The sequence below is a fragment of the Somniosus microcephalus genome, chromosome 1 (genome assembly GCF_052327205.1).
Source record: "Somniosus microcephalus isolate GS21.2 chromosome 1, FLI_Smic_1.0, whole genome shotgun sequence".
Taxonomy (NCBI): domain Eukaryota; kingdom Metazoa; phylum Chordata; class Chondrichthyes; order Squaliformes; family Somniosidae; genus Somniosus; species Somniosus microcephalus.
This window is the reverse complement of record NC_140987.1, coordinates 60310543-60336011: the sequence shown is the minus strand read 5'-3', so window position 1 is coordinate 60336011 and position 25469 is coordinate 60310543. Positions and strand designations below refer to the sequence as shown.

The window sequence follows — 25469 nt, the reverse complement described above, 5'->3', positions numbered from 1 at the left end:
AGGCCCCAAAACAGTTGAAGGCGAAGGTAATTGATAGAAACATAGAAGATAGGAGCAGGAGTAGGCCATTCGGCCCCTTGAGCCTGCTCCGCCATTCAATGAGATCATGGCTGATCATCCAAATTCAGTACCCGGTCCCTGCTTTCTCCCCATACCCCTTGATCCCTTTAGCCTTAAGAAATATATCCAACTCCTTCTTGAATATATTTAATGAATTGGCCTCTACTGCCTTCTTTGGTACAGAATTCCTCAGGTTCACCACTCTGGGTGAAGAAATTCCTCCTCATCTCTGTCCTAAATGGCTTACCCCTTATCCTTAGACTGTGACCCCTGGTTCTGGACTCCCCGACCATCGGGAACATCCTTCCAGCATCTAGTCTGTCTAGTCCTGTTCGAATTTTACGATCCTGGAGGGGATTCCTTACCTTTAATTTAAAATCTTAAAACTCCCTTGGGGCCTTTTTTAATAACATTTTGCTGACCTTTTTCTCTTGGGGTGAGGGAGGGCAGAAGCCCCCCCCCCTACTGAGCAACCAGTTGCACCGTAGGATCGAGGCGGCTCTTGCTCGTCCCTCACAGATACGGGTTGTCCACCCTGACCATACAAATGGCTGTGACCCTGCAAGTTAGGATAGGGTCTTGGTCTCCCAACATTAGTGGACTTCAGGCCAACTCTGCCACATTTCTGTTAATGGAGTGGCCCAATTGGAAATTCTGGCTCGGACGTTGTATGCTAACAAAGGATCAGTTGGTATCATGAAGAGATGCCCACCAGGAATGGAAATTCATGGAGTAGCATAGGAGCCACCAGTTTGGCACAGAATCAACACTAATGTTTATGTCATCGTAGGTTGCTACCTCCATAAGCAACGAGCTATCGGTGGCACTGATGTAGGCAGTGGTCCCTCTATATTCACTGCAACTCAGTGGTTGGCACTGCACCCATCCGCTGGTAGTAAGTACTGCCGCACTTAGTGGTTGGGTACATCCACAAAGGACAAACATGGTAACAACATGTGTTAAACCCCTACACCTCTAGCACTGCACAATTTAATAAAATTAATTCACTTTTACTACCTTGAAATCTGCTGTGTTTTCATTGGGCAGGAAAAAGAAATGTCAGATCTCCATGTGTCAAAAAAGTGACTGACTCATGTAGATGATTGGAGGGTCCCTCTGGCATAAGTGTTATTTGTGGCCTTTATTGCCTCAATTGTTGGTTACTTGACTGTCCCTGCATATCTTTGACACACCTCTCGCTGCTTCCCCAGTCAGTTTGAGCCTCCTGTATCATGCCCAAAAGGTTCTGTTGCAGTAGAGCTGCTGCATAAGGTAGGACCTCTCATTCCATCAGCCCCATAGCTACCTGGCTCTATGCACCACACTAGAAGATGGTATGATGAGGCTGAACCAGTAATTGTCTGCAGCACCATTTCACATTGAGCATCTGACAATACTGTTTGCAGTGGAAACCTCAACTGTGCAAGCAATAGGCATAGTAGGAACATCTCCTGAATGGTCCCATCACTGTTATGGGGGTTCAAACTCTAAAATGTGGTCATGGCTGGCTTCAACTCACTTAGAACTGTTGCAGCAGCCATGAAGGGGTATTGACATAACCTGGAATCCCGACCGGGCCCATGGCACAATGCAGGCAGGTTTCTCCACCCCCACACCCCCATGGGGGAGACTGAGGCAGAACCTGATCTTCTCCGTTTACTCTGCAGAGAAATTCCTGTGGGTGAAGGGTGAATCCCCACCTCCATGTCTGGGGAAATTCTTGGGCTATCCCAGGAATTCTGTCTGTTACACCCTCACTAGGCCTAAAGTTCCATTGAGGCCTAGTGAGGGTGTAATGGACAGAATTCCTGGGAATAAAGCAAGTGTCAGCTGGGACTCAGTGGATAGCACATTCGCCACTGAGTCATGAAGAGACTTGAGCACATAAATCTAGGCTGACACTCCAGTGCAGTGCTGAGTGAGTGTTGCACTGTCAGAGGTGCCGTCTTTCAGATGAGATGTTAAACCGAGGCCCCGTCTGCTCTCTCAGGTGGACGTAAAAGATCCCTGGCACTATTTTGAAGAGCAGCAGCGGAGTTATCCCCGGTGTCCTGGCTAATATTTATCCCTCAATCAACATAACAAAAACAGATTATCTGATCATGATCGCATTGCTGTTTGTGGGAGCTTGCCGTGCGGTAATGGGCTGCTGCGTTTCCCACATTACAACAGTGACGACACTCCAAAGGTACTTCATTGGCTGTAAAGCGCTCTGAGACGTCTGGTGGTCGTGAAAGGTGCTATATAAATGCAAGTTTTTTTTCTTCTCCCCTTCCTCCTTCTGCAGTTGCACTACAATTACCAAAGCATCAACTCTCATGTTGCTGTAAAATTCCTCTATTGGGCACCACTTTTATTGCTGCAATGTTGCTTTATAATCTCCCTTTGTTAAAGTTTTTAATTGTTCATTCTGAAGTCAATTAGTTACGTCCAATTTGACTGCATATCCATGGAATGCTGAGCTTTATTGCAATTTGAACTCACTTGATTTTGTTTATTCCTCATGCAGAAATTCCAGGTAAGTTCAGAGGCAATCTGTGCTCCCAGTGAAGCAAAACATGGCCTTGTACGCTAAAATGATCTGGGAGAGCAGGCTGCAGGAAAAGGTATGATCTCTCGTCATTTAAGATAGGTACTGGAAATTGGCTTGCAGTACCACCATCTGCTTGCAGTCTCTCTGAATGATGCACAAATAATATTGACTATATCTCAGGCTACAAATACAAATCAAATGTATTAAATAAAATAAAATGGAAGCGTAGCAATCACAGTAGATTGCACCAGATTCTCAGAGTAATAGGGCTAGATTTTGTTATGGGGCGGGCTGGGGTCGTGTCATCCGCTTTTCCTGTTATCCACCCAATTCCAAATCGATGAGAGAGATTGATGTGATTTTCACCTAATTGGGCAATTGAGTTCCAGCGTGTGGGAGCCCACGGCCCAATTGGTTTTCAGTCTGAAACTTGCCTCCGATGACGTCATCATTGCTGCTGCACTTAAGGTCTGCAAGAAGCCTTGCTTCTTCTGCAGACTGCCAACCTTTTGGCCTTTGCTGTGAGAGACACCTGGAGGCAAAATGAGCAGCGGGAGACCCAAGTCTGCTCCCAGATTTGATGACGTCACCCTGCAAGCTTTGGTGGAGGGAGCAAGAGCTAGTAAGGAGGTGCTCTTCCCTTCTTCAGGGAGGAAGAAGCCTCCCCAGCAGACGAAGGCTGTGTGGGTCCAGGTGACCCAGGAGGTCAACTCGTTGTCGCTGATCCGCAGAACCTGGCTTCAGTGCAGGAAGAGGTTTCATGATCTTCTGCGCACTGGAAAAGTGAGTATGACTTTCCCATCACCCTCAATCTGATCTCCATTGCCTCTCCTCAACCAGCACTCAGCTTTAGCAATCTCTTCCTCCACATCCCACTTGACACTGACATCCATGCACCCATACCCACTCCCTCTCTCTCTATGGTCACATTCACCTAACTATTCGACTATGCAGCCCTCACACTCCCTATCACTGTGATGCTATGAAAACAACTTACAAAACACAGGGAGGGCCCTTGGTCTTGCCACCTCATTCCATCTTTGTCTCCTTCTAAGCATCTATGCTGTGGATTCTCTACACTCACTCCTTCATTCTCACTCAAACTCCACTTGCCTCCCTCATTGCAGGAAAAGAGAGCTCACAATAAGAGGGAAAGAGCGAGGACAGGAGGAGGGCCACCCTCAGTAGCCCACCTCACCCCTTGGGAGGAGGCGGTCCTGGAGATCGTGGGACTCGAGGATGATGCGCAAGTGGGGGACAGACAGACTGGTGCATCAGAGAAAGCTGGTGACAGAATAGTTTTCCATCTCATTGACATTGCATGAGTCGCTGATAATGATTCTGAAGCTTTAACAGATGGACTTATGATCATATGCAATGTGCATGTAACCTTGGCATCGCATCTCTGACTCCTTTACTCCCCCACAGGACCATCGCAAGCACCCGTCCCCACTATCCAGGAGGAACAGCCTGAGCTTCCAGACTCCTCAGAGGAAGCTGCAACCTCTGAGGGCACAGCATCAGCAGAATTCAGCCAACCCAGCACCAGCGCAGACACTCACACCTCGGTGGGACCATCGCGAGATAGAGTAGTGTTGTCATCTGGTGTATCACAGCTCACAAGTGAGAATCAGCAGATTGTGGAGACAGGGACAGCAGTGGAGGGTCCTAGTCGGAGGGTGCAGGACTCTCCCAGCTCGGCTCAGCTGCATGTCGACCCTCTGCCTCTGGGTTCATCCAGAAGAACAGCGGTGCTGGAACGCCAGGAACAGGTGCAGGAGTCTCTGGAAGGCTTTGTCTCCAGGGTCGCTGCGAGTGTGGAGCGAATGGAGGAGTCCATTGCGAACATGAGCAGAGCCTTCGTGGAGTCATTGGCGCATGAACGCAGCACCATGGAAAGGATGGCTACAGTAGACGAGAGGATGGCTACGGCCATGGAGGAGCTAATTCGCCAGAGTGTCGAAAACATGGTGAGTGTTCAGAATAGACTGACATCTCTGGAGGAGCGATAGTCAGCTATTGAACAGAGAAACCAGACCTTCATGGAAGTCCTTCTGAGTAGGACTGCCAGTGCAGATACAGGTCCCCATGGCCCCCCTGATGTGCAGCAAGGTGCTCTCAAGCCACTTGCAAGCGCTGAGGTGGACCTGACCCATGAGAGGGATGTTGGTGGCAGAGAACAAGGAAGTGGGGGCTCCTCTCCAAGCGCTCACACTTCTATGCCACTGCTAAGTCCTCGGTCAGAGCCCCACCAGAGTCCCCACCCAACTGAGATCGGCGTCTCAACCCCTGCACAGCCGCAGGAGCAGCAGACTGTTGCCGTGCCCTCACGGGTTCGCAACCCCAGAGGACGCCCGTCAAAGGTGTCGAGACACGAGCAGCAAGAAAGTGAGCAAGGGGCCTCCACATCTGCTGATGCCAAGGGGGAACCACCATGTAGGAACACCGTAAGAGAAAGATACTACACAAATAGTCACAAGGGTAGTCACTTGGGTGAAATGTGATGTTTAATGTTGAAAAGCCATCAGTTGGTTATTGTAAATAAAAATTCTGATGGCAACTGTTGCAGTTGTGGCGTGTGTCATTTCGCTAATGGGACTTCCACATTGAGGGCTTAAGATTACTTGCAATTTTCAGTTTGGCGGTCAGAGTACTAGGAATCCGCTGGTTCTTGGCCATTGTCGATGCTCTGGTAAGAAGCTGCGAGGCAAAAGTGCTTGATTGGCTAGGCTAAGCAAATCTGGCCAAGATGAGTGCGTTCCTTGCATCCCGGGCAGCAATGTTCTCGCGTACTGCTGCCACTGGTTGATGGGCCTCTGCAAGATGTTCATTTTTGCTCTCCTCCTATGTGAGGAGCCACATGCTCATCAGGAAGCTGCAAGCCACAACGCTGTACCATGTTGTGCAGTACACAGCAGACCACGACCATTCTGGAGACCCTGGCTGCTGAATACTGCAGGGCTCCACCTGATCTGTCAAGGCATCGGAATCGCATCTTCAGCAAGCCAATGGTTTGCTTGATGGTGGACCTGGTGGAAATGTGACTGGCGTTGTAGCGCTCCTCAGCCTCGTTAGCTGTCTGCTGACGATCCCTGGAAGGAGCCTGAGGCAAAAAAGTTGAGTGTGGTGGTGACTTTGACAGCCACTGGTGAGGAGTGTCCACCTGCTCCTCTGGGTTCCAGATGTTGGTGCAGCAGTGCGCAGATGTCTCCGACAACCTGCCGCGAGCCTCGGCCTCCTTTGGCACTGCTGCTCAGTCATGTTGAGGTAGCTCATCCTCTGTCTGTAAACCCTGTGTTGGGGGTATCTCCTGCGGCGACGTGCTTCCATGCGCTGGCGCCTTCTACCCTGTGCAGCATCAGGTGGGTAAGCAGGAGGTTGGGGCTCCAGCTGGTGTTGCTGCTGAGCTGCCTGGTTCTGCTGCTGCCGTGGCTGCTCCTCATCCAAATCTGAGGTCCATGGTGAAAGGAAATAAATGGTTCCCATATTGCTGACAGATATCTCCGTTGGGGAAGCGCTCAGTCCAAGCGGGAGAGGGTCTTCCAAGGAGGTCCCACAGTTGAGAGATAGAAGCTGCAGCACCGATGACTTCGGTAGGCCAGCTAAAAGTGCTGAAAGACCTGTGGAACAAAAGTTCTGCCAACTGCAACTGCTCCTTGATGAAAGCTCAGTTTTAATGGTGGAGCTGCAGCTGTGAGGAGGTCACCCACTTGACAACCGGCCAGGATTAGCTGGCGTAGTTTAGGAGGGTCATGCAACACGCACAAAATGTGGCAAAATAACAAAGGCCTGTCAAAATAGGATTTTGGAGGCCCTTAACGACTATTTAAGGGTCTTAACTACCTCTCCCGACTGATGGAGGTGGGACCGAATCGCACATATCAAACCCGCCTCCGGCAAAATTGCGCGGAGGCGGGTTGGAGGCGGGTTCCGAACCCGTCCTCACTTTTTTTGCGATTTTTGCCAACTGTCCCGCCTCCAAACCCACCTCCCTGGGGCTGGGAAAATCGCCCCTAAGTGATGTCACAACAGACAAGTGTCTTTCCAAGCCCCTGGGTGCACTACCCGATACTGGATGTTGTCTGCGATACCCGTGGATTAACATAAACAGAGGTTATACAATTCCCTGCTAAGTGGCATTTACATACCAAGCTACAGAGATAATAACTTATTCTAAGGAAATTCTGGGAATCCATTTTAGTAAAGCAATCCTAATTTGGACTAGATAAAAATTAATTCAAAAATATAAAATGGAGATTCTTAAGATTCTCAGATTTGTCACGAAGAGCTTGATGAGCAAAAATCAGCTTTTTGCTCCCAGCGTTTATTCAACCAAACTTTTGGTCACTTCTCCCAAACCGCCCACTGTGTTTTCTGCTCTCTGAAGTGCCTTGGGTCATTCTTCTACTCGAAGAGCACTACATAAATAGTCGGTTTTTTTCTCCCACACAATTTTTTCTACATTTCAGTATTTGAAGGGATAGAAATCTTTAAAGCAATATTAAGCTCGGATGAATAATCTAATGTTTTCTATTGACGTTACACACTTTCTGCTTGCAAGTAATTTTTAGCTAAAATTAGCAAAGAGGAAAATATGGTTTTTGTTGGAAAAACTTTGTGGAAAATTAATAGGCTGCCATTTTATTTTGCAGGAAGCTTGTTCAAGACGAGCAGACTCCTGATATTAGTCTTTGTATTTAAATACTGGTGCTCTCTTTTGCAGTATTTTGAACATGTGGAGGAAGCCGAATGGGCAGTTCAGGTTTTGAAGGAATCTGGCAAACCAGTTTGTGCCACCTTGTGCATTGGTCCAGAGGGTGATCTGACTGGAGTATCGGCTGGGGACTGTGCAGTCAGACTCGTAAAGGCTGGTAAGGCAATTTCGCCAAACTTTTTTTTAGGATGTCAAAGCATTCCGATGTTACTGTCAGGGTTGATGTTACGGGGCCGTGCCGTCCGGGCGAGGCTGGTTCTGGACCCAAGTGCAGACAGACGAGGCGAGAAGCAGATATGCAGTCTTAATAACAGTACTTTACTAGAATCACACAGGTAAACAATACAAACATAGGGGCTCAAGACAAGCTACCACATAGGCAAACGGCTAGTCAAGATAGGAACTCAAGACAAGCTACCGTGAGGCAACCAGCTTGTCAAGACTGAGCTCAAGACAAGCTACCCCAGGGCAACCAGCTTGTCCAAAACTGAGCACCTAGTCAAGACAGAGCACCTTGTCAGGACTGAGCCCAGAGGGAAGAAACCACAGAACTTAAATACAAGCAAAAACAGGTGAAACCAATAAACCAGATAAAAGGCAGTTAAATAATAAACACAGGAGAAACTACTAACAATTAACAAAGAGAAACCAACCAGTGAAGGTGCCATCTAGGGGTTACTGAAGGAACTGACTGGCACCCTCACAGGACCCCCTCCCCTAGGAACGGCTCCTGAAGTTCCTCCTGGACGATCAGGGTGGCGACGGCGAAAATCTCTGAGTTCAGGATCCAAAATGACCCGGGCCGAAACCCAAGAACACTCTTCAGGACCATAACCCTCCCAGCCGACCAGGTATAGAATGCTCCTCCTAACCTGGCAACTATCAAGGAGGCGACGGACCGTGTAGGATTGCTGACCTTCAATCATGCGGGGCGGGGGGGGGGGGGGGTGGGTAGTCTGGAAGCAGGAACCAAAGGACTGATAAGGCAGTACTCGTGGTCCTGGTGTACAAAACTCCGTGCCTGTACGGCCAAAAAAGCGTCATTTAGCACAGTCATTGCCTCTACATTAAAACACTCGGCTTCAAACATTAAAAAAAAACACGAGATCAATTACTCAAAACAGAACTACCAAGAGCACATTTAGCAAAACACAAAAAACCCAGAAAGCTTGCTGCCCAAGAGCAGTGGTGAAATGGCCAATACATCTCCTGCAATTTGGGTAACCAGCAACATGAGAGCAAACAAGCAGCAAAACATTGCTCAAAACAAACCATAAAGCACATAACCAGAAACAGACAATTATAAAATGGCCCTCATTTCATTATGAAAACATAAGGCAGAGGATAATAATTTAAATGAAAATAGAGCATATGCTTAAATTATCCACACTTCTATATTATAGTGGTATGGATACCCAAAGGGGGAAAAGACTTAAGGCTCAAACTTGATAAATCCGAAGTCACAGTCACACATGTACAACAGTAGCCAGCCACACACCCTCCTGGGCATTTAGAACTAGAAGTCAAAAATGAAAAAGTCTGTATTAGTACACAGTGAATTTTCTTGGCTTTTCAAGCAATGATATTTCCCATTCCGACTGATCACGAACTGCAGATGTTCAGAAATCTCAAGACAAAATCATCCTCCTCATCCACTAGCGGCAGGTACATGTCGTGGCGATCATATGATCATAATCTTTGTAAGCGACAGAGCCATCGTTTTCCAGAGTTAACACGTTCAATGGATTATATTCCGAAGGGACACAAGAAGGGCGAGGAAAGCACCTTAACGGACGAGAATAGAACAAAATTCCTCCATCGCTGCTGAGTCCATACTGGCTCAGTTCTACTGTCAGGGTTGCTGTCGTGGGGCCGTGTAGACACGGGGCCGCTGTCAGGGCGGAGGTCAGAGGGAAGAAACCACAGAACTTAAATACAAGCAAAAACAGGTGAAACCAATAAACCAGATAAAAGGCAGTTAAATAATAAACACAGGAGAAACTACTAACTCGTCCGACCGGATTGCCTCCCCCTCTTCCGTGGCCATGTTCGCGCCCGGGTGGCCCTAGAGATGGAGCACGCGGTGTCCGCCGGCACGCTCGAGCTCTTTCGTGACCGGTGGGCGCCGTGGGGACTGGAGTGCATTGTTAATCGGGACAACCAAATTTTAATTTGATTGGTGGAGGGTTATTTAAAAGGGTAATTGGGTTGTTGTCACCTTATTTGTGAAATTGTTTCTTTTTTATTTGGGTCCAATGAAAAGAGAGGAGAAACTACTAACAATTAACAAAGAGAAACCTGCTCCTGGGCCTGGCTAAGAAAGCCATCAATTGGTCCAGGCAGCGGGCGGTTGAGGGGGTCGTCCGGCCAGATTGCCTCCCTCTCTTCCGTGGCCATGTTCGCGCCCGGGTGGCCCTGGAGATGGAGCACGCGGTGTCTGCCAGCGCGCTCGAGCATTTCCGTGACCGGTGGGCGCCGCGGGGACTGGAGTGCATAATTGGTTTGGACAACCAAATTTTAATTTGATTTGCTAAGGTTTATTTTAAGTTCTTTTAGTGGTTGATTTACAGTTTATTTGTTTAATTTATTTGGTTCTACCAAAAGAGAAGGAGAAACTACTAACAATTAACAAAGAGAAACCTGCTCCTGGGCCTGGCTAAGAAAGCCATCAATTGGTCCAGGCAGCGGGCGGTCGAGGGGGTCGTCCGGCCAGATTGCCACCCTCTCTTCCGCGGCCATGTTCACGCCCGGGTGGCCCTGGAGATGGAGCACGCGGTGTTCGCCGGCACGCTCGAGGACTTTCGCGACCGGTGGGCGCCGCGGGGACTGGAGTGCATAATTGATTTGGATAACCAAATTCTGATTTGATTTGTTAACACTTATCTAAAGTTCTATTAGTTACAGTTTATTTGTTTATTTTTGATTGGTGCTACCAAAAGAGGAACAAAGAGAAACCAACCAGTGAAGGTGCCATCTAGGGGTTACTGAAGGAACTGACCGGCACCCTCACAGTTACTGCTAATAGGAATATTTTCCTTGCCTTGTATTTTTTTTTGGTCTGGGCAAGAGAATTAAATTAAGTACAGGAAACTTTGGTTTATCCGGAGGTTGTATGTCCAGAAACCTCGATCTACCGGCAGAAATCAGGAGCCGTTTTGTTAGTTTTTTTTTCTTCTTGTGGCTTTTTTTTCTTGTGGCTTTTTTTTCTTCTTATGGCTTTTTTTTCAACAGTCCGGCTCTGCAAAGTCTCTCTGAAGCTGTTGCTAAGCTACAGAGACACTTCCAAGGTAGGGCCGACTGTTTAGAAGCTGTTGCTAAGCAACAGTGTTTGTTGCCAGATACGGAGCTGCAAATCTCCGTATGCTTCAACATTAACGCTGGTTTGTCCGGCAGTTTTGATAGATCGGCAACAGCTCGGTCCTGTCGGTGCCGGATATCACAAAGTTTCCTGTATTGAAGGTGAGGAGCTTCACTGCTGTTTATCTTTTCTAGTTTTGGTACCCAGTGTCAACATTAAACACCCCTATGTGTGATTAGATGCATAGTACAGTTTCCCCCACTATGCCTCCACAGTGCTATTAACCCAACCTCTGAATATTGCTATTTTATGTTTCTGCATACCAGGAAAAGTTTTTTCAAACTTTGTTGAGTTTGATGCCTCCTGTATTTTGTTAAACCATTAAATAGCTAAATTCGTTTTTCTGCAAATTCTTGGTTGTGGACAAGTTTTGCCACGGGTGCTTGGACTAAAGCACAAGAAGTTACAGGTGGTGAGCTGCCTTCTTGAACCGCTGAAGTCCGTGCGGTGAAGGTACTCCCACAGTGCTGTTAGGGAGGGAGTTCCAGGATTTTGACCCAGCGACGATGAAGGAACGGCAATATTCTTCCCAGTCAAGCTGGTGTGTGACTTGGGGGGGGGGGGGGGGAACTTGGAGGTGGTGGTGTTCCCATGCACCTGCTGCCCTTGTCCTTCTAGGTGGAAGAGGTCGCGGGTTTGGGAGGTGCTGCCGAAGAAGCCTTGGCGAGTTGCTGCAGTGCATCTTGTAGATGATACACACTGCAGCCATTGGTGGAGGGAGAGACTGTTTAAGGTGGTGGATGTGGTGCCAATCAAGCCAGCTGCTTTGCCCTGGATGGTGTCGAGCTTCTTGAGTGTTGGAGCTGCACCCATCCAGGCAAGTGGAGAGTATTCCATCACACACGTGCCTTGCAGATGGTGGAAAGGCTCTGGGGTGTCAGGAGGTGAAACACTCGCCTCAGAATTCCTAGCCTCTGATCTGCTCTTGTAGCCACAGTATTTATGTGGCTGGTCCAGTTAAGTTTCTGGTCAATGGTGACCCCCAGGATGTTGATGGTAGGGGATTTGGCGATGGTAATGCCGTTGAATGTCGAGGGGAGATGGTTAGACTCTTCTTGTTACTCTATCTAGCCATTGCCTGGCACTTCTGCGGCGCGAATGTTACCTGCCACTTATCAGCCCAAACCTGAACGTCGCCCAGGTCTTGTTGCATGCGGGCATGAACTGCTTCATTATCTGAGGAATTGTGAATGGCACTGAACACTGTGCAGTCATCAGCGAACATCCCCATTTCTGATCTTATGTTGGAGGGTAGGTCATTGATGAAGTAGCTGAAGATGATTGGGCCTAGGACACTGTCCTGAGGAACTCCTGCAGCAATGTCCTGGGGCTGTGATGATTGACCTTCAATCACCACAGCCATCTTCCTTTGTGCTAACTATGACTCCAGCCAGTGGAGAGTTTTCCCCCCCCGATTCTCATTGACTTCAGTTTTATTCGGGCTCCTTGATGCCACACTCAGTCAAATGCTGCCTTGATGTCAAGGGCAGTCACTCTCACCTCACCTCTGGAATTCAGCTCCTTTGTCCATGTTTGGACCAAGGCTGTAATGAAGTCGGGAGCCAAGTGGTCCTGGCAGAACCCAAACTGAGCATCAGTGAGCAGGTTATTGGTGAGTAAGTGCCGCTTGATAACACTGTTGATGACACCTTCCATCAATTTGCTGATGATTGAGAGTAGACTGATGGGGTGGTAATTGGCCAGATTGGATTTGTCCTTTTTGTGGACAGGACATACCTGGGCAGATTTCCACATTGTCAGGTAGATGCCAGTGCTGTAGCTGTACTGGAACAGCTTGATAGAGGTGCGGCTAGTTCTGGAGCACAAGACTTCAGCACGACAGCCGGGATGTTGTCGGGGCCCATAGCCTTTGCTGTATTCAGTGCGCTGAGCCATTTCTTGATATCACATGGAGTGAATCGAATTGGCTGAAGACCGGCTTCTGTAATGGTGGGGACCTCGGGAGTAGGCCAATATGCATCATCCACTCGGCACTTCTGGCTGAAGATGGTTGCAAACGCTTCAGCCTTGTCTTTTGCACTCACGTGCTGGGCTCCACCATCATTAAGGATTGGGATATTCATGGAGCCTCCTCCTCCCGCTAGTTGTTTAATGGTCCACCACCATTCACGACTGGATGTGGCAGGACTGCAGAGCTTGATCTGATCCGTTGATTGCCAAGGACCATTCTTTTGGGTTGGTGGCAGCCCTGTGCCACCCAAAATCCCACTCCAGACTTTTGGCCTGCTCGCGCTTCTCATTCAGTTTGGCAGGCGACTCAGATGGTCCATGCAGATGAGTCCCTGGAATTAAAATCTCCTGGGCCTCACGCTGCAAAGGGCCAGACAATTCAACATCTACCTCAGGCCCCAGCTGCCGGGCGTTAAAATCGGCTCTTATCTTTTTGTCTTTCTCCGCACATGTAGAAGAAGTAGCTTCTATTTGATGACTTCCCAGTAGCCCACCTAGGATTAGAAGTCAATTCTGGCAAATCTAATGGATGACTCATTGTCTAGTAAATTATTTAATCAGGACACTTCGGTAGAAACTGATTTCTCCTAATTCACCGATTGTTCCTCCTGACAGAAATCACAGTTGCCTGTTCTGCTTATGCACTTCCTTTCCCCAGCTCACTTGATATTTCAATTAAGAACATAAGAAATAGGAGCAGGAGTAGGCCATTCGGCCCTTCAAGCCTGCTCTGCCATTCAATGAGATCGTGGCTGATCTTCTGCCTCAACTCCATTCACCGGCCCTATCACCATATCACTTGATGCCCTTACTAGTCAGAAATCTATCGACTTCTATTCTGAATATACCCAATGACTGAGCCTCCACGGCCCTCTGGGGTAGAGAATTCCAAAGATTCACCACCCACTGTGTGAAGAAATTTCTTCTCATCTCAGTCCTGAATGGCCTACCCTTTATCCTGAGGCTGGGGCCCCTGGTTCTAGACTCCCCAGCCAAGGGAAACATTCTTCCAGCATCCACCCTATCACGCCCTGTAATAATTTTGTATGCCAGTAGCTGCAGCTGGATACACTTCCCGCACACATAGTCGTCAGGGACACAGGAACTGTCCCTGATTTCCCACATAGTGCAGGAGGAGCATGCCACAGGGCCGAGCTGTGCTGTCATGACTTACCCTTCAATTAATTTAAATTAAATCAAATCAATACCACCAATTACACTACAATTAAATGATATACTCAAGGGCCCTTGGTTACTAGCACTCCCCGATACACAACAGAGACCTTAGAAACTATAACCACAAAAATTAAGACCTTCTAAACTTTATAAGCTATTAATCTTAACTGTCAAACTAAAGAGTAGTATAAATACTCACCTGGCCATTCTCACCCAATCAGCTGCTTCCTCCTGCCCGCGTCACTTTTTGAATCATGGCGTGGCTCTGAAACGCCGCCGCCGGTCTGCGAGATTGACCGGCCTTTGAGAAAAAGCCCGCGAAAGTGAGTTTAAATACTCACTACTCTCCTGCTGCTCCCAACACCGGCCTCTTCCTACAGGGTGAAAGGTTAGGAAAAACAAAGGCAAAGCAAGGGAGCTTCTCCTTCCACTCCTCACCTAACTCTGACTCGCCCAACTCGCAGTACTCTGTTGAAACCGCACTCTTGACTTGTAGATGGTGGAGAGGATTTGAGGAGTCAGGAGTTGAGTTAATCATCAGAGTAACCGGCTTCTGCCCTGCTGTTGAAGTCATGGTATTGCTATAAGTGGTCCACTTAACCTTCTGGCCAGCGGTGACCTCCAAGACATCAATGGTGGGAAACAGTGATGGTGGTGCCATTGAAGGTCAGATGAAGGTGGTTGGGATTTTTCTTGTTGGAGATGGTCATTGCCTGGCACTTATGTCATTTAATGTCATTAAATCCCTACATGGCCTTGCCCCTCCCTACCTCTGTACCCTCTTCCAGTCCTACAACCCTCCGAGTTCTCTGCGTTCCTCCAATTCTTGCCACTTGCGCATCCCCAATTTTAATCGCTCCACCACTGGCGGTCGTGCCTTCAGCTGCCTGGGCCCTAAGGTCTGGAATTCCCTCCCTAAACCTCTCTACCTCTCTTTCCTCCTTTAAGATGTTCCTTAAAACCTACCTCTTCTCTGTCCTAATATCTCCTTATGTGGCTCAATGTCAAATTTTGTTTGATAATGTGCCTGTGAAGCACCTTGGGACATTTTACTATGTTAAAGGTGCTATATAAATACAAGTTGTTGTTAAATCTTTTTTCAGCCCAATACCTTGTATCAAAATTTTTAAAAACTCACTTAAGAGATCTAGTAAATGTTGCAACCTGCAAGCTCCCCCATCTTTTTCCCCGCTAAATGATGTTTCAATTCTTGTTTTATAGGTGCTGACGTTGTTGGTGTGAACTGCCATTTTGACCCAACCACTTCCCTCAAAACTATGAAGCTTATGAAGGAAGGTTTAGAAGCTGCAAATCTAAAAGCACACTTGATGGTGCAGCCTATTGCTTTTCACACACCTGATTGCAACAAGCAGGGATTCTCTGGTCTACCAGAATTGCCATTTGGTAAGAGTTTAAATTTCTCGCTTTAATGCCTCCTGATAAAATTTGACAGGCTTTAGGTCGCATTTTTTTGTTGCATTTATTGGAATTTTAGAATCTGTTTTTTCTATTTGTATGTAGTCGCTGGTAGGCCTTGAGTCAAACCTAGGCCCTTCCTGCTTGTTACTCTGCATCTCTGACTTCAATTGCACATGTACAGTTAAGATGGGACAGAAAGCTGGAGAAAAATGAAGCAGGAAAATTTAAAAAGATCTGTGCTAGCAAATGTAGAAATTCTCTGTTCTGTCAATTGGAAAACATCAAAAAAATCATATTCTCACCCTGCGAACTTCCTTGGCCTTAATCATCTCTTATAAGGTGATCTTCAATAAATATCAGTAATTTTTTTTGTGCATGAACTTTGGCCACATTAAATTTGGTTAAGTTTCAGCAACCTTGCTTTTTTACGGTGCTCCAGCCTGCTATCCAATAAGTAGTGCAGTGAGAATTTACAACTTATACCAAAAGTTGTCCTATCTACACATTTAGTTGCTAGCTGGCGTCCTCCAAATAGTGGTTCAGATCTGTTTTTCGTGACTTCTCCCTGGTCCCAGTACTCTGAATCTACAATTGACCTTCGAGCTCTAATCTTGGTGGTGCAAGAGCCGTTCAAGGGGAATGTCTCACTAGATGCTGCCCTAGGGCTCGCTGCTGGTTTGTGAAGTCAGAGCTAAGTCCGAACATATGCAGTGCCAGCCTGCTTAATCTGGAGCACATTGTAAAGACGGTTCATTGCCCACCTCTAATGATCATTCGGTGGGCAGCACTGAATTACATTAAGGTTCAGATTAGTGCAACAGATGGGAACTGGAATTCTAGTCCCAGTGATTTTTGGAGAGGAAGGAGCTAGAAGTTACCCCAGATAGGGGTGGCAGAGCAAATGAGGGCATGTGTAGTAGTTGCATGTGACCATCTTGGCCCTTTTTGATGAACATAAAATGACCAATATTTGGGGGTGGAGAAACTTGATTGAAGGGGTTTGCAAATTTTGCAGTACAACCTGTAACTAAGCAAAAGTGTAGAAACGGAGCCCCTGAAATTTTCGAACATTATCTGGTGTTTAAGCTAGGATTGTACCCTCCAAGTGCTGACCCACTGGAGTTTACAGGATCAATGGAAGGACACTTGCACCCACCTGCTCTATTTGCATAGAGTAGGTGGGTGCAAACTACACTGGGTTCATCTCTGGTGCCCACGTCCCATTGAGGGGGGAGGAGGAGGATGAGGAGAGCTATCTTGGCCTAGATCCCACCAGTGCAGTACACTTTCATCCATCTATAGGACAGTACACGTCTACTTGGTGAACTGGCCTCCAAAAATACACCAGTGTAAAGAGCCTCTGCCTCGCCACACAACAACTTTTGCCTTGCAAAGGATGGGTGGAGGTTACATCCCTTAAGGCAAGTCAGAAACTGCAAAGACCTGGCAGAACCAGTTGTGTTGGGAGATTGGTGAAACCACCCTCTTTTCTCCTTTTCCCCACCCCCCCCCCCCCCCAAAGGAATTTCAGTACCCTTAGAGTCATAGTTATACAGCACAGAAAGAGGCCCTTCGGCCCATCGCGCCTGCGCCGGCCATCAAGCCCTGTCTAATCTAATCCCATTTTCCAGCATTTGGTCCGTAGCCTTGTATGCTATGGCATTTGAAGTGCTCATCCAAATGCTCCTTGAATGTTGTGAGGGTTCCTGCCTCTACCACCCTTTCAGGCAGTGAGTTCCAGATTCCAACTACCCTCTGGGTGAAAAAGTTCTTCCTCAAATCCCCTCTAAACCTCCTGCCCCTTACCTTGAATCTATGCCCCCTTGTTATTGACCCCTCTACTAAGGGAAAAAGTTCCTTTCTATCTACCCTATCTATGCCCCTCATAATTTTGTACCCCTCATAATTTTGTACACCTCAATCAGGTCCCCCCTCAGCCTTCTCTGCTCCAAGGAAAACAACCCCAGCCTGTCCAGTCTTTCTTCATAGCTGAAGCGCTCCAGCCCAGGTAACATCCTGGTGAATCTCCTCTGCACCCTCTCCAAAGCAATCACATCCTTCCTATAGTGTGGCGACCAGAACTGCACACAGTATTCCAGCTGTGGCCTAACCAGCGTTTTGTACAGCTCCATCATAGCCTCCCTGCCCTTGCCTTCATTAGCCGAGGCATAGAATATAAGTATCCCATATACCTTTTTAACCACCTTATCCACCTGTTCTGCTGCCTTCACGGATCTATGTATTGTACATGCACACCAAGGTCCCTCTGATCCTCTGTCTTTCCTAGGGTCTTACCATTCATTGTGTATTCCCTTGCCTTGTTAGTCCCTCCAAAATGCATCACCTCACACTTTTCAGGGTTAAATTCCATTTGCCACTGTTCCGCCCATCTGACCAACCCATCTATATCGTCCTGCAGACTGAGGCTACCCTCCTCGCTATTTACCACCCCACCAATTTTCGTGTCATCTGCGAACTTACTGATCATACCTTTTACATTCACATCCAAATCATTAATGTAGACCACAAACAGCAAGGGACCCAGCACCGATCCCTGCGGTACCCCACTGGACACAGGCTTCCAGTCACCAAAACAACCTTCGACCATCACCCTCTGCCTTCTGCCACTCAGCCAGTTTTGGATCCAATGTGCCAAGGCACCCTGGATCCCATGGGCTCTTACCTTCTTGACCAGTCTCCTATGTGGGACTTTATCGAAAGCCTTACTGAAATCCATGTATACCACATCCACTGCACTACCTTCATCCACACACCTAGTCACCCCCTCGAAAAATTCAATCAAATTGGCCAGACATGATCTTCCCTTGACAAAGCCATGCTGACTATCCCTGATTTAATCCTTGCCTCTCCAAGTGGAGACTAATTCTGTCCCTCAGAATTTTTTCCAATAATTTCCCTACCACTGATGTTAGGCTCACTGGCCTATAATTCCCTGGTTTATCCCTACTACCCTTCTTGAATAATGGTACTACGTTAGCTGTTCTCCAGTCCTCTGGCACATCCCCTGTGGCCAGAGAGGTTCTGAAAATTTGTGTCAGAGCCCCTCCTTTGCCTCACACAGCAGCCTGGGATACATCTCCGGGCTTGGGGATTTATTCACTTTAAAGCCTGCTAAAGCCGCTAGTACCTCCTCCCTCTCGATGCTAATATGTTCAAGTATATCACAGTCCCCCTGCCCGATTTCTATGTCTACATCGTCCTTCTCCATAGTGAACACAGATGCAAAAAATTCACTTAAAACCCCACCTACATCTTCTGGCTCCACACACAGATTGCCACTTTGGTCCCTAGTTATCCTCTTGCCCTTAATATACTTATAAAACACCTTAGGATTTTCCTTTATTTTGCTCGCCAGTGTTATTTCATGGCCCCTCCTCGCTCTCCTAATTTCTTTTTTAAGTATCCCCCTGCACTTTTTATACTCTTCTAGAGCTTCCTCTGTCTTTAGTCCTTTGTATCTGTCAAAAGCCCCCCTTTTTTTCCTAATCCATTCTCGTATATCCCTTGACATCCAAGGTTCCCTGGGCTTGTTGGTCCCACCCTTGACTTTTACGGGAACATGTTGCCATTGTACTCTCTCAATTTCCTTTCTGAAAGACTCCCATTGCTCCGATGTGGATTTTCCTACAAGTAGCTGATCCCAGTCCACATTGGCCAGATCCTGCCTTATCATATTAAAATCGGCCTTCCCCCAATTTAGAACCTTTATTTCCGGTCCATCTCTGTCCTTTTCCATGACTACCTTAAATCTCACCGAATTATGGTCACTGTCACCAAAGTGCTCACCTACTAACACTTCTACCACTTGCCCGGCCACATTTCCTAGAATTAGGTCCAGTAGATTGCAAAATGGTGCCACATTAATCTGAGGATTGTGAATCTATGGCAATGTGTATGTGGCTTATATATTCAGGGCAGAAGCAGCCAGGGAAGGTTTCAAATTTGAATTAAAATAAACAGAGCATTTGTTTGTATTTTGAAAGCAACATAAAATGGTTTCATTGTAGTTGGACCATGTGATTTACTACCCGATTCTGTTCTCTTAAAAGCTCTGGAGCCAAGAATTCTCACCAGATGGGACGTGCATAAATATGCAAGGAATGCTTATAACCTGGGAATCCGATACATTGGCGGCTGCTGTGGATTTGAGGCCTTTCACATTAGGGCTATAGCCGAAGAGCTAGCAGCCGAGAGGGGCTTCCTTCCAGCAGCTTCAGAAAAACATGATGCCTGGGGACGTGGTCTTGCCATGCACACAAAGCCTTGGGTGCGAGCAAGGTATGATTGGTAGAACAGTAGATTGGGAACGGTAGCATAGTGGTTATGTAACTGGGCCTGGACTAATCCAGAGACGTGAGTTCAAATCCCACCACAGCAGGTGGGGAATGTAAATTCAGTTAGTTAAATAAATCTGGAATAAAAAGCTACTGGTGACCTTGAAACTACTGGATTGTCGTAAAAACCCATCTGGTTCACTAATGTCCGTTAGGGAATGAAATCTGCTGTCCTTACCTGGTCTGGCCTATATGTGATTCCAGACCCACAGCAATGTGGTTGATTCTTAATTGCCCTCTGAAATGGCCTAGCAAGCCACTCAATTGTAACAAACCACTACAGAAAACAATAATAAGAATAAAACCCGATAGACCACCCGGCATCAACCTCGGCACTGGCTTCGGACACGACAACAGCACACCCAGCCCAGTCGACCCTGCAAAGTCCTCCTCACTAACATCTGGGGACTTGTGTCAAAATTGTGAGAGTTGTCCCACAGACTATTCAAGCAACAGCCTGACATAGTCATACTCACAGAATCATACCTTTCAGCCAATGTCCCAGACTCCTCCATCACCATCCCTGGGTATATCCGGTCCCACCAGAGGTGGCGGTACAATGGTATACAGTCAGGAAGGAGTGGCCCTGGGAGTCCTCAACATTGACTCCAGGCTCCATGAAGTCTCATAGTATCAGGTTAAGCATGGGCAAGGAAACCGCCTGCTGATTACCACCTACCACCCTCCCTCAGCTGATGAATCAGTACTCCTCCATGTTGAACACCACTTGGAAGAAGCACTGAGGGTAGTAAACGCACAGAATGTACTCTGGGTATGGGACTTCAATGTCCATCACCAAGAGTGACTCTGTAGCACCACGACTGACTGGGCTGGCTGAGTACTGAAGGACAAAGCTGCCAGACTGGGCCTGTGGCAGGTGGTGAGAGAACCAACACGAGGAAAAATCTACTTGACCTTGTCCTCACCAATCTACCTGTCGCAGATGCATCTGTCCATGACAGCATAGTCCTTGTGGAGACGAAGTCCTGTCTTCACACTGAGGACTCCCTCCATCGTTTTGTGTGGCACTACCACCGTGTTAAATGGGATAGATTCAGAACAGATCTAGCAGCTCAAAACTGGGCATCCATGAGGCACTGTGGGCCATCAGCAGCAGCAGAATTGTACTCCACCACAATCTGTAACCTCATGGCCCGGCATATCCCTCACTCTACCATTACCATCAAGCCAGGTGACCAACCCTGGTTCAATAAGGAGTGTAGAAGAGCATGCCAGGAGCAGCACCAGGTATACCTAAAAATGAGGTGCCAACCTGGGGAAGCTGCAACACAGGACTACATGCATGCTAAACAGTGGAAGCAGCATGCTATAAACAGAGCTAAGCGATCCCACAATCAATGGATCATATCATAGCTCTGCAGTCCTGCCACATCCAGTCGTGAATGATGGTGGACAATTAAACTACTAACAGGAGGAGGAGGCTCCATGAATATCCCAATCCTCAATGATGGCAGAACCCAGCATGCGAGTGCAAAAGACCAGACTGATGCGTTTGCAACCGTCTTCAGCCAGAAGTGCCAAGTGGATGATCCATATCGACTTCCTTCTGAGTCCCCACCATCACAGAAGCCAGTCTTCAGCCAATTCAATTCTCTCCGCGTGATATCAAGAAACAGCTGAGCGCACTGGATACAGCAAAGGCTGTGGGCCCCCGACAATATCCCGGCTGTCCTGCTGAAGACTTGTGCTCCAGAACTAGCTGTGCCTCTAGCCAAGCTGTTCCAGTACAACTACTAGCATCTACCCAACAATGTGGAAAACTGCCCAGGTATGTCCTGTCCACAAAAAGTAAGACAAATCCAATCAGTCCAATTACCGCCCCATCAGTCTATTCTCAATCATTAGCAAAGTGATGGAAGGTGTCATCAACAGTGCCATCAAGTGGCACTTACTCACCAATCACCTGCTCACCAATGCTCAGTTTGGGTTCCGCCAGCACCACTCGGCTCCGGATCTCATTACAGCCTTGGTCCAAACATGGACAAAAGAGCTAAATTCCAAAGGTGAGGTGAGAGTGACTGCTCTTGACATCAAGGCAGCATTTGATTGCAGTCAATGGGAATCAGGGGGAAAACTCTTCCCCTGGCAGGAGTCATACCGAGCACAAAGGAAGATGGTTGTGGTTGTTGGAGTTCAATCATCTCAGCCACAGGACATAGCTGCAGGAGTTCCTCAGGGCAGTGTCCTAGGCCCAACCATCTTCAGCTGCTTCATCAATGAACTTCCCTCCATCATAAGGTCAGAGGTGGGGATGTTCGCTGATGATTGCACAGTTAATTTCCATTTGTGACTCCCCAGATAATGAAGCAGTCCATGCCTGCATGCAGCAAGACCTGGACAACATTCAGGCTTGGGCTGATAAGTGGCAAGTAACATTGACGCCAGGCAATGACTATCTCCAACAATAATATAACCACCGCCCCTTGACATTCAACGGCACTACCATCGCCGAATCCCCCACCATCAACATCCTGGGGTCACCATTGACCAGAAACTTAACTGGACCAGCCACATAAATACTGTGGCAACAAGAGCAGGTCAGAGGCTGGGTATTCTGCAAAGAATGTCTCACCTCCTGACTCCCCAAAGCCTTTCCACCATCTACAAGGCACAAGTCAGGAGTTTGATGGAATACTCTCCACTTGCCTGGATGTGTGCAACACTCAAGAAGCTCATCACCATCCAGGACAAAGCAGCCCGCTTGATCGGCACCCCATCCACCACCTTAAACATTCACTCCCTCCACCACCGGTGTACTGTGGCTGCAGTGTGTACCATCTACAAGATGCACTGCATCAACTCGCCAAGGCTTCTTCGACAGCACCTCCCAAACCCACGACCTCTACCACCTAGAAGGACAAGGGCAGCAGGTGCATGGGAACACCATCACCTGCAAGTTCCCCTCCAAGTTAAAAACCATCCTGATTTGGAAATATATCGTCGTTCCTTCATCGTCGCTGGGTCAAAATCCTGGAACTCCCTCCCTAACAACACTTGGGAGTATCTTCACCGCACAGACTGCAGCACTTCAAGAAGGCAGCTCACCACCACCTTCTCGAGGGCAATTAGGGATGGGCAATAAATGCTGGCCTTGTCAGCGACGCCCACATCCCAGGACCAAATTTTTTAAAAAGCTTTCTATGTACAGGTACTTACCAAATAGCTAACAAAATCTTTTGGGGGTAATTTTGATTTTGGACGATGGTATAAAACAGGCGATATCAGCCACCTGTTCTAGATCGCTCTCTTTTGTTAATATTAACAAAATGTTCACTTCATTCTGTTTTACACTGTCGTCCAAAGTCAAAATTACCCCCACTAAGTATAATGTTTTTGAAGAACTGAGGAGCTAAGGGTGGAAATAGTGGAGGGCCTGACTATTTTTCAATCTTCTCTGACTACAGGTGTGGTGCCAGAGGACTGTTAACGTTGTACCGTTTTTTAAAAAGGGAGAAAGGGATAAACCGACTAATTACAGGCCAGTCAGCCTAACCTCGGTGGTGGGCAAATTGTTGGAAAAATTCTGAGGGACAGTATTAATCGGCATTTAGAAAGGCACGGATTAATCAAGGACAGTCAGCATGGATTTGTTAAGGGAAGGTTATGTCTGATTAACTTGATTGAATTTTTTGAGGAGGTAACAAAGAGAGTTGATGAGGGTAGCACATTTGATGTAGTCTACATGGATTTTAGCAAGGCTTTTGATAAGGTCCCACATGGCAGACTGGTCAGAAAAGTAAAAGCCCATGGGATCCAAGGGAAAGTGGCAAGTTGGATCCAGAATTGGCTCTGGCAGCAAGCAAAGGGTGTTTTTGTGACTGGAAGGCTGTTTCCAGTAGGGTTCCGCAGGGCTCAGTACTAGGTCCCTTGCTTTTTGTGGTACCCATCAGTGATTTAGACTTCAATGTAGGGGGCACGATTAAGAAGTTTACAGATGTTACAAAAATTCGCCGTGTGGTTGACAGTGAGGAAGAAAGCTGTAGGCTTCAAGAAGATATTGCTGGGCTGGTCAGGTGGACAGAAAAGTGGCAAATGGAATTCAATCCAGATAAGTGTGAGGTAATGCATTTTGAGAGAGCTAATAAGGCAAGGGAACATACAATAAATGATAGGATAGTGAGAAATGTAGAGGAACAGACGGACCCAAGGGATACTTTCCTTTATTAGCCAAGGCATAGAATATATGAGCAGGGAGGTTATGCTTGAACTGTATAAAACACTAGTTAGGCCACAGCTAGAGTACTGCATACAGTTCTGGTCACCACATTACAGGAAAGATGTGATTGCACTAGAGAGGGGACAGAGAAGATTTACAAAGATGTTGCCAGGACTGAAGAATTTTAGCTATGAGGAAAGATTGGATAGGCTGGGGTTGTTTTCTTTGGAACAGAGGAGGCTGAGGAGAGACTTGATTGAGGTGTATAAAATTGAGAGGCCTAGATAGAGTGGATAGGAAGGACCTATTTCCCCTACCAGAGAGGTCAATAACCAAAGGGCATAGATTTAAAGTAATTGGTAGAAGGATTAGAAGAGAGTGGAGGAGAAATTTTTTCATGCAGAGAATGGTGTGGGTCTGGAACTCACTGCCTGAAAGGGTGGTAGAGGCAGAAACACTCATCACATTTAAAAAGTGCTTAGATGTGCACTTGAAGTGCCGTAACCTACAAGGCTACGGACCAAGAGCTGGAAAATGGGATTAGGCTGGATAGCTCTTTTTTAGCTGGAACAAACACTTCTGCAGGGTGTCAGTGGGCGTGATCGGTGGTGGGTCGGGTGGAAAAGTGTTGTCAACCTGTCGTCACGCGCTTTTCCGGAATATCGGGTCTGCCAGCGCTGAGCAGACCCGACACGTAGCGGCAGGGGAGGCAATTGAAATCATTAGTGGCTTGTTTACAACCACTTAACAATGCTTTTTCCCAGCTTTTTGAATTTGACAGGTTGCCCACCGGTTTCTCGCTATGCCTAGACCTCGTCAGTGAAGCTGAGGCGGGAGGTGACTTGCCAGTATTTCAGCTGATGAGTTGACGGCTTCAAATGTCAAGTCAAAGCTCCCAGCTGATCGGGACATGTTCCCTTTTTTTTTATTCACTTATGGGATCCGGACATCGCTGGCAAGGCCAGCATTTATTGCTCATCCCTAGTTGCCCTTGAGAAGGTGGTGGTGAGCCACCTTCTTCTTGAACCGCTGCAGTCGGTGTGGTGATGGTATCCCCACGGCGCTGTTAGGTAGGGAGTTCCAGGATTTTGATCCAGCGACGATGAAGGATCGATGATATACTTCTAAGTCAGGATGGTGTGTGATTTGGAGGGGAACTTGGAGGTGGTGGTGTTCCCATGCGGCTGCTGTTCTTGTCCTTCTAGGTGGAAGAGGTCGCGGGTTTGGGAGGTGCTGTTGAAGGAGCTTTGGCGAGTTGGTGCAGTGCATCTTGTAGATGGTACACACTGCAGCCACGGTATGCCTGTGGTGGAGGGAGTGAATGTTTAAGGTGGTGGATGGGGTGCCAATCAAGCCGGCTGCTTTGTCCTGAATGGTGTCGAGCTTCTTGAGTGTTGTTGGAGCTGCACTCATCCAGGCAAGTGGAGAGTATTCCATCACACTCCTTACTTGTGCCTTGTAGATGGTGGAAAGGCTTTGGGGAGTCAGGAGGAGAGACACTCGCCACAGAATACCTTGCCTCTGACCTGCTCTTGTTGTCACAATATTTATGTGGCTGGTCCAGTTACGTTTCTGGTTAATGGTGACCTCCCAGGATGTTGATAGTGGGGGGATTCGGCGATGGTACGCCTGGTGCTGCTCCTGGCATGCTCTTCTACACTCCTTGTTGAACCAGGGTTGGTCCCCTGGCTTGGTGGTAGTGCTAG

At 47.6% G+C, this 25469-nt stretch overlaps 1 protein-coding gene across 3 annotated transcripts in view; it reads left to right on the top strand.

Moving 5' to 3' along the window:
* The window catches only part of LOC147124119 (betaine--homocysteine S-methyltransferase 1-like), a 54381-nt gene that overhangs the window by 25962 nt on the left and 2950 nt on the right, over nucleotides 1-25469 (top strand). For all 3 annotated transcript variants that reach the window (XM_085982261.1, XM_085982253.1, XM_085982246.1), the window contains 3 exons: nucleotides 7317-7464; nucleotides 15034-15216; nucleotides 19302-19530. In XM_085982261.1, the coding sequence (XP_085838387.1) occupies nucleotides 7317-7464; nucleotides 15034-15216; nucleotides 19302-19530 (560 nt within the window). The remainder of the gene's footprint in view (nucleotides 1-7316; nucleotides 7465-15033; nucleotides 15217-19301; nucleotides 19531-25469) is intronic.